Source organism: Peromyscus leucopus, chromosome 11 (assembly GCF_004664715.2).
Source record: "Peromyscus leucopus breed LL Stock chromosome 11, UCI_PerLeu_2.1, whole genome shotgun sequence".
Classification (NCBI taxonomy): domain Eukaryota; kingdom Metazoa; phylum Chordata; class Mammalia; order Rodentia; family Cricetidae; genus Peromyscus; species Peromyscus leucopus.
This window is the reverse complement of record NC_051072.1, coordinates 44,189,058-44,203,215: the sequence shown is the minus strand read 5'-3', so window position 1 is coordinate 44,203,215 and position 14,158 is coordinate 44,189,058. Positions and strand designations below refer to the sequence as shown.

Genomic DNA, 14,158 nt, shown 5'->3' with positions numbered 1-14,158 from the left:
CATAAAATGTTGAATTTGGGGCTCACAGTTACAGAGGATTAGAGTCCATGACCGTCATGGTGGGGAACAGGCCAGAAGGCAGGCTGACATCATGTTGGAGAGTAGCTGAGAGCTTACAACCTTATCTGAGTTAAAAGAAACTGAGAGAACTGCAAGGATTTGCAGAGAGAAAGAGAGAGAGACCCAGTGACACACCTCCTCCAACAAAGGCTACACCTCCTAATCCTCTCCAAACAATTCCACCAACTGGGAAATAAGCATTCCAATGTATGAGCCTATGGTGACCATTCTCATTCAAACAACCACATTCACTATATGCACTGACCACCACATTTAATTTTGGAAATACCCAAGTATGGATGGCATTAGTTCAACAGGTAGATAGAATGTGATAACTGAGGAGTTGGGGATTTTGTGAAGAGAAGTCCAAAAGCTATACCTCTATTAGCCTGTACCGTATCTTTATGTAATATAGACAAAGATGTCTGACGGGCTACACAATCAAATGTGTCCATGCTTCACACTAACTTGCCATGTGTATTACTTGCTAAGTAGAGTAGCATTTGGGTTTCAAGCAGAGTGTGCTGCTCTCCTGAAGAAGGAAGCCTCTGAGAGTGTTGAAAGCTGGTCCAGTGTAGTAAGAGTGAAGCAGGTGTGTATTTGACATGCACACAGAATGGAGAAAAGTGGAAAATGTGGGAATGAGTAGCACACAAGAGTGGAACAGCTCTCCCGCTTATGTCTGATGATGTGGAAATTGATGCTGTCCATTCTGCCAGTCTCCTTCAGTGTCTGAAGAGGAAGAGGGAAAGAAAGGGTTTCATTGCAGCCCATTCCTCACTCAGTGTCCAGTAAGATGTCCATCTGGGATGTTTTTTTCTTTCAGATTAGGGCATTGAGGTGTATTTTACAAATGAAAGAAAGATGTAAAGGGACGCGGAATTTGCCTCTTCCCAGGGACAAAACCAGTATTAGATCTTATAACAGAAATGCCACTTCCAAGTTTGCGGGCAGGCACTGAAACTCCTGTGTAGCAATTTTTACACCCAGTCAGTAGATTAGAATTCTTTCTAGATTGATCTACCAATAAAAATGTGTTAAGTTTAGGCAAAAAGAAATGCTTACATATCCAAATAGTTGAAAGGTTAATGTAGTGTATAAATTGCGTTAATACCTACAGATCTGGAAAAAAAGGTGATAAAGATTTTGTTGTTATTGTTTTTAACTTGAAAACACTTACAAACCCTGGAGGCTGAGGTCTGTGGCATTGCTCTTGGGCCCATAGGGCCCTACTTGTTGGAGTGGGGAGAGGATGCTTGATTAGTTTTCACATAGTTTTCTGTACTGGCTTTAGGACAGCCTTGATATTATCATCTTAAGTCACCTAAGAAACACACTACATATTAAGTCCTCCATTTTTTAAAAGTTAAACAAAAATAGGTTTTGCAAATTTCTCCCAGAAATTACCTTCCTTCCACTTTGACCACTCTCCAAACCAGTAAATGTGATTCCTGCTTAGCTTCACATATCCAGAGCATTCACTGGTGAGAACTGAAATCAGAGCATCTAGAAACAAAGACATGGAAACAGTTCTATCCAGAGCCTCTTAAGCCCCCCCCCCATTATGTGAAAGCATCAATGACTCTGCCTCAGGGCGTTTGCCCTTCAGTCCTCTGGGTTTCTTTTCACTCTTCCTGTGCTTCAAACAACTTCTCTCTCACCGCACTACCGACCTCTCTACTCTGTTTCCTCATTGCTCTCATGTCAAACTACAATAAGTTTCCTGAAAGCAGTGATTTAAGGTTTTATTTTTTCCCTGTAATTCCCAAACCCTAGATTTTATCTGAACATATTATACAACGTATAAATACCTGTTAAGTGAACCTAGTCCAGTTCTTTGTCACTTGTTTTAAGAAGACTACTGGCTAATTAGTATGTACATAGAAGAAACTTATCGAGGCCTGGGTATCATTCAGTCTAAGAAGATCTGTATAGATTCAGAAGAAAGAATAAAAACCACTTGGTTGTAGAAAGGCAAGTTCTGATGGAAAGTAAGGAAGTCGCTAACAGTTATAGCTCTCTGAAAAATGTATGTATGTCCTTCTGTTTGTGTTTCTACAAATTGGGTGACTGATTTGGGGATAATTATAGATAAAGCCCAAGTATCTGTTCAAACAGTATTCCATCGCCTCCCACAGCAGTTCTTCACAGATATGATTCTGTGCTTGCTCAAACATTGATCCAATCTGCCCTGTCTCTTCCTTTTGTAAATACTTCCATTGCAGCACCGACATGACCATTTTCTTACACAGTAAGCCTATGCTGTTGTATCATTTGGAGTGAATAAGAGGGTGTTTCCATTCAGGTGAAGCGGGTATCCTCATACCCTGAAATTTTTTATGAGTCAACCTTTCTATACGCCCAATTCTTTCATTATAAAATGATTATGATTGCTTCATGAATGTGCTATGAGGGATTAAGTAGCCAACACACCTAAAGACCTCTGAAGTCTGTCACAGTGTTCTTAGAACTAGTTAAGTGGCATTTTCAACAGTGACTTAATTTTATTGTAGCTGACCCTAGGAGAGGCACTCAGAAGAGAGGAATAGGTAAGAAACTTCATGTAATGTCATCCAGGTGCTTCATTAAACAGCAGCTCCTTTCATTGACTCTTTGCTTTCTCTCCGTCTTAAAGGGTCCTCAGAACACACTGGAAAGCAGCATTATTAGTTTTGCTTTCAGCGAATGCTTTAATGTGTTAACTCAGAGCTTTGTACTGGTGTTTGCGCAAGAGCTGTTGTTTCTCCTTGGGATCTTGTACAGTTCCTATCTTTGGTATAGGATGGTCTTTTCACCATTCAGAACATATAATCTCTTCCTGCCTGCATAACTTTACTTAGCTTTCCTCTCAATAAACCCCCTAGCACAGTCTTAATAATCTCCTCAAATCCTTTTTATTTCTTAACTATCTTAGTTGCATACTTTAGGACACACTCAAAGTTTTTTTTTTTTTCAAATTCAGTATTTCCATAACTTATTACATGGCACATTTTCTTTCACACATGCAACACCTATAGACAAGCTGTAAGATATTGTTGTTTGCTGTTTATGTTTCTTGAAGTAGTTATGTCCTTTTCCCACCTCAATCTGGTCTTTTCAACTAGATTAAAAACTGTGCTTGGACAAAACTTTTAGGTGGGTGGTACTTTTTTAGATGAAAACATGTATCTACAGTTCAAATTACATATATTTTTAAAATTGGTATTTACTTTAAAAACAGATTTGGTGCTTGGTAAAACCACTGACAGACAACTTTAGCTCTCATGAAAGAGTCTTTGAAAATAGCTTAGAAATGGACCAGGGAGATGGCCCAGTGGTTGAGGGCATATGCTGTTCTTGCGGAGGATCTGAGTACAATTCCAGAACCCATGTTGGGTGACTCAACACAACTGTAACTCTAGCTCCAGGGAATCTGGCTCCCTCTTCTGGCATTCTTGTTTACCTACACTCATGTGCATATTTTCTTGCCCCCTTAAACACATACACATAATTAAACATAAAAACTAGTCTTTAAAAAAGGGAAAATAGGTTGGAAAAGAAAACATTTATTATGTTCAACCATGTTTATCAGACATATATAACTAATGACAGCTATGACTATGGCCTCCCCAAATCATAAACATTTAAAAGATTGTGAGGGTTTTTTTTGTCTTTTGTTTTTGCAGGTTTTTGTTTGTTTGTATGTATTGTAGTATGATTGTCTCTTGACCATGAACTTTGTAGATGACAGTGTCATGTAGCAATGTAAAGGCATGTCATGTAGCAATGTCACATGTCAGGGTTCCAAAGATCCAAATATTAGCAAACAATGAAAAGAAGGGTTTGCAAGCATAAGACAACACACTTACTAAAAGTAGGCAAAAGAGTAACTACACAGAAAGAAGCCTTAGCTTTGGTTTGGTGGTGTATTCCACTATACTGAGTACATTTAAAGATTTGAGGTGCTTAACATAATGTAAAGCTGCTGCCACTATTTTAAAATCTGAGACTTTGGACTTCATATCCTAAAAATTTTGAGCCATAGCCTATAGTAAGTAATGAAAGCCATGTAAATATTTGCACACCATGGTCTATTACTTTCACACATTTCATAGAAACTATTTACTATTACTTACTGATCTTGGACACTGTACTAAGACCTACAAAGGAAGATGTCTAAGCGAGGTGCTAAGAAGGTCCTCAAGATTGTCTGAGGATGCCTGTAACTCACTTGTCACTTGTTTGTCATTCTGAGCTAAGTTTTCCTGGACTGGGGGTGTGGTTCAGTGACATTCTGTCACTGCCCAGCATCTACAGTGCCAGCCTGGCTTGGATATCCAACATTATCTTCCTCCCATCTTGTTCTTTCATGATATATTCTGTTCTATGTTCAAGTGGAAAGTTTTCTCAGTGTTTCAAAATTTATAGCTTTTTTATTATTATTATTTAAGTGCTACAATGTTCTAGAAATCTAAAAGATGAATCAAATTGTCCTATTGCTGAAACACTTCATGAGATGTTATACTTTCAATCTTTGTACTTAGAGTTGAGTAAAGAATGACTGTGGCATTTATAATTTAGACCTAGTTAGACTGGCAGGATTTTCTCTTTAAATTTTTCAGGTAAAGGAAACATTCCAAACTTTTATAACTAGTTATTGTTTCCTCACCATTTCCTTTCTCCCTAAAAACATGTGCACATTTGGTAACAATGAGTCATTTCATTTTCTGTGATGTTAAAATGTGAAGTTTACATTTTAGTAAGTCCACACCCCTTGATTTGAAGGTGCTTGGAGTTGAATCCTAGCATTTTTCCCAGTTTGACCTCTGATTTACATCCGGAAGCATCTGCAGTGATCGGGGTACAAATGTCAATTTACAAGCTAGATGCCATCTCAATGCTGTGTGTCTTGGAGCCTGAAAGTAAATCTACAGCGAGCTATGGTACCTGGGCTCCAGACATGGTTACCAAGGGGTCTTGTGGTCTAGGTTCTTGTCTGGTTTCCATGTGTCTCTGTAAGGAGGTATAATGGCTATGAAACATGTAAAGTTCCATGGCAGCTTTCTAGTGCTTAGTTTAAGTCACTGTGGTCATTTTTTTTTTCACCTAGACTTACAACTTGGACATCCCAGTGTGAGTCTTTATTGTAGACTGGTAAAACAAAAGTCAGATGAAACCCAGAGGAGATAGGGTGGTGGTCAGTAAATACAAATTTTAGGGACACTGTCCCTTGGTTTTGATATTTTACAACAATGGTACCATTTATGATTTTATTTTATTTTAGCCATGCCCTTTGGGTTCCCGAGATTTTCGAGAAAAACAGTGTGCAGACTTTGACAATATGCCTTTCCGGGGAAAGCATTATAACTGGAAACCCTATACTGGAGGTAACGTATGACCCAGCAGAGCACTCATGCTTGAGAGCTTTGCAAATCTAAGAGTATGTAAATATACACAAGCAGACCTTCATGGACATGTTAGTTAGAATTAGTGTTTACTAGTCAAAGGAAGAAAATACTCATGTTATTTTACAAGTCTCATATTTAGCATCCCTGTGATAATTTATATGTAACAGTTTAAAAATTATTAAAAATTATATCTTAAAAAATAATTCTCTTTAATAAGTTAAAAAATTTCTAGAAAGTATGTAGACACATAAAACTTATAAAATATGAACTCTGCTTGAGACTTTCCTGAAGTAAATTATAATCATTGAATATTTGCAGTTATCTCCTTAAAACAAAATATGCTGACATAAATCAATTCAACCAACTCCAAAGAGAAAAAGAAACCTGTTTACTTTTTTTCTTAGTCAAAGGCTAATGATCTTTCTAAAGGTCTATTGTTGGATTTGCTTTTAATTTTACTTTTTAGAAGTTATGGTGTGTGCATACATGAGCACGGGCTTCCCCAGAACTCTTGTGTGAAAGTCAGAGGACAAGTCACAGGGTCAATTTAGTCCTCCACTTTGTCAGGTCCAAAGGCTTGGTGGCAAGAGCTTGTACCCATTGAGCTAACTTACTGGCTACATCTTAAGTTTTGTTCCAGGTGAGACTTTTGTTTTGTTTTATTTTTGAGACAGGTTTTTGCTATGTAGCTCAGGCTTGCCTCAAACTTACTCTTCTATTGACTGGGCTTCCTGGACACTGGATATGCAATTGTGTGCTACCATGCCTGGCTAGAATAAATGTTTTTCCTTGTCTGAAAGCATTTTGCTGCTTAATTTGGATATGTATCAAAGACTAATATTTGTCATTAAGCAGATTAGGTTTCTACTTTCAAGACATAAAGTATAATTTGTTGTATGGAAATTTTCAATGCACTATTAAAAGCACTGTTTTATAAAATCTTGCTTTAAAAAATTATACAAAGACAGAATACTTTTAAAAAGTTTTTGAGCATAACACCTGTGTACTGACCACCAATATTTTACCATTATCATTTTATTATATACATGTATGCTCATCTCCCTAGCCACTTCTTAATCATGCTGGTTTTGATGCATGTTAAATTAACCTGTAGCTGTTTTCCTCTGAATGCTTTGGCATGGGTACCATTGGCCATCATTCAGTTGACTGATCACTTTTTCTTTTGCCCTAAGAATATGGACAATGGAATGCATATATCTTACCTGTGTTTTCTCAGAATTTTGCCAGCTATGTATACCCATGATGCCTGAGTGAGATACAGAATGTCACCATTACCTCCAACATTACCCTAGTCCTTACTGGTTGATATCTATAACTGTTTTTCATAAACTAACAGTCTTAAGCAATAGACATTGACTGCTCCCAGTTTTGGAAACTAGAACCAAAGATCAGGGGGCCTGCAGGGGTGAATTCTAGGGTGGGTCCTTTTCTGAGTTGCAAACTATCATCTTCTCATTGTTCCTACCATGATACAATGATACAAGATGGAAAAGCTCCTGGACACTAATCCAATTCATAAGGGCCTAATTCTTATGGCCCAATTGCTTCCCAAAGCTCCCTCTTCAAATACCATTATATTGGGCTTCTGCTTTGAACATAGACATTTGGAGAGGACATAAATGTTTAGTCCCAAAACAGTCTTCATATTTCTTCACATCCATAGTCAACTCTCCAAGAGGTAACCATTGCTCATCTTTCTTGCATAATGCGTGCCCAAGAACTTCATATAGTCTTGCCCATTAGTATTTCTAGCCAGTGCTTTTTTATATTCATCCATGTTGTGATATGAAGTAGTTTAATCTTTTTGTTGCTGAGTGGTATTCTTCTGTAATAATCACTTTGTTTTGCTTTCTGCTGTGTATGGATACCTGGGTCGATTTTAGTTTTCATTTGTCATGCATGAGCAAACTGGTGTGACTGTTCTGTTCAGGTCTTTTATGAGCCTATGTTTCCCTTTTTCTTGGGTGAATGAGCAGGGGTGGAATATTATGCAATAGAACATGTGAGAGTTGAGTTTTAAAAGAAAATGCCTGATGTTTTTAAAAAGTGATTGTACCATATTACACTCCCACCAACAGCGGCTGAGAGTTCTATTTACTCCAACATCCTAACCAGTATTTGGTGTTTCCCTGGAAAGTTAGTTTGCGTTTTCAGGTGATTGGTTGAGCATTCTCTCATGTACTTGGTTGTTTGTGTGTTGTTGTTGTTTATGTATCTTTTCCTCAAAGTTGTTTTCCTTTTAAACCATTTTTTAATTTTATTAATTTATTTTTAATTGATATCTATTTATACTTACGTGGTGCATTATGGTCATTTGAGGACTTTGATGAACATATCATCAAATCAAAATTGTGTGACTGGTAGTACACACTATTATTTATGCGTTATGGGGCCTTCAAACTCTTCTCCAATTATTTTGAGGCATATAACAAATTGTCATAGACTGTAGTTGTCTGGGAGAACTAATTTCTTCTATCTAGCCAAATGTTGGCATCTGTTATCCAACTCTTCTCCATTTCCCTTACCACTTTACTTCTATCTCATACTGACCATTGTTGTTCTTCAGTGTGATCAACTTTTTTCTCTTTCACAGAAGAAGGAGAACATGTGGCATCTTCCTTTGTCCACCTGTCCTATACCCAATACAATGTATTCTAGTTCCATCGGCACTGGGACAAATGATGTGCTTCATTCTTTCCATGGCTGCATGATATTCCATCAAGTTTACTTCCCACACTGAAAACTTCACTTATCTATTGGCAGGCATCTTCACTGATTTCATTTGTTGGGTGTAGAGAGTAGTGTATACTGCTGCAATAAGCGTGTATGCAGGTGTGTCTTTGATGCAAGGATCTCAGCTCCTTTGAACATACACAGTTATTAACATTATTGTTTTCTGTCATGGTTCCACTTCTTGTTGTTTGAGGCACTTCTCTATTTTTCATAATTGCTATACTAATTTACATCCCTAACCATCATGCCTAAGTGCTCTTTTCTCCAGAGCACTCAGTATTTGTTACTTCTTGCCTTTTTAAAGATGTCTGCTCCAACTGAGATGAGATGGTATCTGTGTGAAGGTGAGAGATATCTAGCCTTTTGCCCATTTTTAAATCAGGTTATTTGGCCACTTGTTTTGTTTGAAATAGGGTCTTGCTCTGTAACCCAGGATGACCATGATCCTCCTATCTCACCCTCCAAAGTACTGAGAATACCACTGCATGCTACCATGCCCATCTTGTTAGTTTATTATTATATATTTTTTTTGCTTATTTTATTTTATTTTTTGCAACAAGGTCTTGTTTTGTAGCCTACACCATATAATTTAAATGTATTCCTCTGTGTTTGTGTGTGTGTATGTATAGAAAAGAGAGAATAAAAGAGAATGCAGAGAAAAACTATGGTAATTATGATTGATTTTCTCATCAAATGTATTATTGATGTATAAAATGCTACTTTTCTGTCTTGATTTTATGTATTCCAATATTAGTTAATTTACCTATCAGTTTTAATAGTTTTTGTTGTTCTATCATTGAGAATGTTCCCTATGCTGATAAGAATGTGTATTTGATGAAGTGTTCGGTAAATGTCTATGAAGTCCATTTGCTGTGTAGTGGAATTGGATGCTGTAGACCTGATGCATATATGAGCTATTTATTATTGCTACCTCCTCTTAGTCAATGACCTATTTATTAGAACTATACAGTGACCACATCTCCTTTTATAGTAAAGTCTGTGTTTGCTGATGAAAATATAGCTACTTGTGCTCACCGTTCATCTCTGTTCGTATGGAATCTCTCTTTTTAGCTTTTTATGTACATCTATATGTATCATTACTAGTGAATGGAGTTTCTTGTAAGGAGAATATTGACAAATCTTTTTTAAAAATCCACTCAACTGCATTAAGTCTTTTGATTACAAATATTAGTCCATTTTCATTCAAGGTCCTTTTTAGTAAGTGAGGACTTGATTCAGTCATTTTCTCAATTACTTTGTGATCTCATGGCATATCCTTATTTCTCACACTCTTTAGCCTTGTGGTTTGGTGGTCTTCCACAGTGATAAAATTCGATTCTATTCCCAGCTTCATCTGTCCATCTCCTTTACCTGTGAGTTTTATTCTTTCATGCATTTCCATGATGACAACTCTCACTCTTTTGCCTCTACATTTAGGGCATCCTTAATAGTTTCTTTGTTTGGCCACATTAGGATCAGTGAATACCCTGTATTCTCCATGAGTGTTGTGTGTGTATGTAAAACCGATGTGTTTTCTACAGTTATTGGGTACAGTGTTCTTGTACATATCCATGAGGGCATCCTGCTTGAGACTGGTATATAATCTTTTGTATTCTTTCTATTTTTTTTCTGCTCTAGTTCTACCAGCTATTGAAAGAAGTATGTTCAATATGTTTTTACTGTATGGATCCACTTCCTCTCCAGACTTTTATTGCACATGTATTTGAATGTATTTCCTTAGGTTTATATACATATAGGATTATTTGTCTCAGAGATTTAATAATTACTGTTTATGTAATTATTGCATAGTCCATTAGCTCTAAATTTGTAATGAGATATAACTTAATCTAATTGGTTGATAAGGTCTTTAATTACAGAGTCCCCTCTGGTCTCCTCTTTTACAAAGTTATTTGTTATCAATATGTGTGTATATGTATGTGAAAGTGCTGTTACGTGCATGCATTGGCTTTTGTATGGAGGTCAGAGGACAACTTTTTGGGGGGGTCGGTTTGCTGACTCATTACTCTGAGTTCCAGGGGTCAAACTCAGGTCAACAAAAGGAGCACCTTTACTCACTGAACCATCTCACTGGCCCTGAAGTTCTTTCCTTCATGTGTAATTATGCCTCCTTTTCTATTAGCTTTCTTGAGAAATAATTTATAAACTGTATGTAGGCTGAGAGGATGTTTTCATGCATGTGTGCACTGTGAACTAACATATCACCAATCCACATAATTCTTCCTTTTTAAGTGTGATGGGAATTCCTAAGACCGTAACTACATTTTACGTGTACGGAACAAATTTCAAGTAGAAATACATTACTATTAACTACAGTATTTCCAGAATTTCTCTTAAAACTTTTTTCATCCTTTGACAAAATCTCCCCATTTTTCCATCTTAGCCAGTCTCTGGTAACCACCTCTCTCCCTTCTGCTCTTCCAAGTTTGACCTTCTTAGATTCCACTTAGGTGAGATCACATGAAATTTGTCTTTCTATAAGTGGCCTGTTTCAGTTATCGTAATGTTTTGTGAGTTCTTCAGTTTGTCTCAAATTTTAGGAATCATTTCTTTAGAAAGGCTGAATTTCACGTGTTCATGTGGTGTATATATGTTCATGTCTACAAACATATTGTGTTTGTATATCTCACCATTTCTGTATCTATTCATCTGTTGAGAGACTGGCTTTTGTGAAATCAACAGCAGTGAACATGAGAATGTAGTAAAAGCTTTGAGACAGCCATTTTATTCTTTGGAGATTTATCCAGAAGCCACATTGCTAGGATGTATTGTAGTGCTGCCTTTAATTTTTGAAGAACCTCTATAGTGTTTTCCATTATGGCAGTACCAACTTGCATTCCTGGCCATGATATATAAAGACTCCCTTTTCTCAAAATTCTTGCCACAACCTCTTACATTGTGACTTTTAATCAATAGGTTTCTAGTACTTGTGAGGTAATATCTCGCTGTGGTTTTGGCTAGTGTTTCTCTGGTGAAAAAAAAAGACACTTTCCCAAGTACCTATGGGCCCTATGTACATCTTCTTGGGGAAAACATGTCTATTTTATACAACTGGCCAATTTTCAACTGGTTATTTCTTGTGTTTACTAAATTTTCCTTGCTCTTTATAAATTTTGGGTATGGACCCTTATTGCATATATGCCTTGCAAATACTTTTTAGCATTCCACAGATTGCCTTTTCATTTGGGGGATTACTTTCTCAGTTTTAAAAGTGTTTTAATTTTATACAGCCCCAGTTGTTTATTTTGGCATCTATTGCCTATGCTATAGGTGTCATTTCCAAAAATCCTCTGCCAAAACCAAAGTCATGGAATGCTAGCCTTGTTCTCTTCTGGTTGTTTTATAGCTTTGGCTCTCCTGTGTAAGGCTTTAATCTATTTTGGTCAATTTTGTGTGTGGTGTCTGATAAGGCTATGATTTCATTTTTTTCCATGTGAATGTCTAATTTTCTTACCACGACTTATTTAGAAGATTATCCTTATGCATTCTTGGCAGATTGGTTGAAGATCACTTGCTTTGCATGCATGGGTTTATTTCACAGACTTCTATTATGTCTCATCACTGCATTGCCTGCTTTAGAAATCACCACACGACTCTGATTTCTTCAGTTCTGAAATACAATGGGAAATCAGGAAGTGTAATTCTTCCAGCTTTATTCTTATTCAAGATTGCTGTGGCTAGTCAGTGTCTTTTGTGAGTCTTTAAGAACTCTGGGAAGGCTTTTTCTGTTTTTTTTGCTCATTATTTCTAACAGGATTTTTGAGCAGAGTCTTGAGGGTTCTCTAATCACAGTGAAAGCGATCAATTTTCTTACTTTCCAGTTAGGATACCTTTTATTTCCTTTTCTTTCCTGGTTAGTACTTGTAGTACTGTGCTCACTAGAAATGATGAGAATGGGCATCTCTTTTCTTCCATAGGCTAGAGGAAAGGCCTTCAACTTTTCTCAGTTGTGTAGTATGTTAGCTATGGATTTATCATGATGGCCTTTAATGTGTTAAAATGCTTTCCTTCTCTTCCTAATTAATTGAAATTTTCATAATGAAAAGTTGGTTGCATTTTGTCAATTTTTTCTGTATCTATTTAATTGATCATTTGAGATTTTTGTCCTTTGCTTTATAATAGTGATGTGGTAGGTTTATTGATTTGTATATCCTGGACCATACTTTTATCCATGGTGTAAGTCCTACTTAATCATGGTAGACAGAAAAAGATGCTAGATGTTATTCTAATCTTAAATTTGTTAATCATAACCTATTTTCTACTCTAAAGAATGTTTTGCACACACTTCAGAAAAAGATACCTTTATATAGTGTGTCTATTTTGTCTACAAGAAGCTAAACTCCAATATTTTTGCCTTGCTTTTCTGTCCAGCTGATTTACCCATTGTTGAAAGTGGAATATCAAAATCTCCTTTTATTGTCTCAGTGTGTATGTCCCCCCTCAGATCTGTTGACATTTGTTTTATGTGTATTGGTGCTCCATTGGTGAATGTATATGTATTTGCAAATGTAAATTGCATTTGTTTAATTAACTACTTATTGTTTTATAATCTCTTCTTTGTCACTGTACTTTTTCACTCAGTGTCCTTTGTTTTCTTATATAGTTCCTACTGCTGTTTTTTAATTTCTACTTGCATGGAATCTTTCCATGATTTCACTTACAGTTTAACGTGTCTCTAAATCTGAAGTGGCTTACATATCAGCAGTATGTAAACTTGAGTCTTTTTAAATCTTTCTTAAATGCATTCAAGTCTCCCCTACATCTTTTAATTAAAGAATTTAATCTGCCTTTAAATTTAAAATAAATGTTTGTGGCAAAAACTTTCTATCACCATTTGTCACTTATTTTGACTGTTTTATAGATTTTTTTTAACCCCCTTGGCATTTTTCTTCTGTGTATTTACTAGTTTTTGCTTTGTGGGTTTCCACGAGGATTGCATGAAATATTTTATTATTATATTGATGTATTTTAAGCTGACAACAATCTAAATTTGATCACATAGAAAATTTATACACTTTAACTCTCTTGACTTCTGTTTATAATGCCACATTTTACAATTTTTACACATTTTACTTGTGTGTGTGTGTGTGTGTGTGTGTGTGTGTGTGTGTGTGTTTTAAGTTTTCTTGTTGCTGTGACAAAATATTCAGTAAGAAAGACTTAAGGAAAAGATTTATTTTGGCTCACAGTTTAAGGAATGTATGGTGGCAGGATCACATGGCAGCTTGACACTTCTGTTCTTAGGAAGTAGAGAGATGTATTAGTCAGTGTTCTGTTGCTCTGAAGAGACACATGACCAAGGCAACTCTTATAAAAGAAAGCATTTAAATGGGGGCTTGCTCACAGTTTCAGAGGTTTAGTCCATTATCATCATGGTGGGGAGCATGCAGATAGGCAGGGGCTGGAGGAGTAACTGAGAGCTACACCCTGATGCATACGCAGAGAGAGGCAGAGAAAGACTGGGCCTAGCATTACCTTTTGAAACCTCAAAGCCCACCTCCCAGTGACACACTTCTTTCAATAAGGCTACATGTCCAATGAGTTTCACTTCCTGGTGACTAAACATTCAAATATATGTGCCTACAGGGGCCATTATTAAAACCACCAACCAAGAGATGAATGTCGATGCTCGGCTGATTTTCTCTGTTTTCTTCTGCCTGGCACGTCAGCTCATTCGATGGTGCTGTCCACATTCAGTCTGGGTCTGCCCTGCTCAGTTAGAGTTTCCTAGAAACACTTTCATAGACAACCCAGGAGGCGTACTTCCATGATGATTCTAATCTAGCAAAGTAAACAATGGAGATTAACCACCACAGCATCTATTAACAAACCGTAGCTATAGATGTGTTAAATACTTTTGCCTGTTAGCCATTAATGCCAGAATTATGGGCAGTTACATGCTGCCGTAGTGGTATTAATATTAGTCTTAATTCAATAGT

The 14,158-nt window shown here is 36.7% G+C and overlaps 1 protein-coding gene across 6 annotated transcripts in view; it reads left to right on the top strand.

The window, feature by feature from the left end:
• The window catches only part of Adamts6 (ADAM metallopeptidase with thrombospondin type 1 motif 6), a 234,759-nt gene that overhangs the window by 140,670 nt on the left and 79,931 nt on the right, over positions 1 to 14,158 (top strand). For all 6 annotated transcript variants that reach the window (XM_028883981.2, XM_028883990.1, XM_028884010.2 and 3 more), the window contains one exon: positions 5,324 to 5,426. In XM_028883981.2, the coding sequence (XP_028739814.1) occupies positions 5,324 to 5,426 (103 nt within the window). The remainder of the gene's footprint in view (positions 1 to 5,323; positions 5,427 to 14,158) is intronic.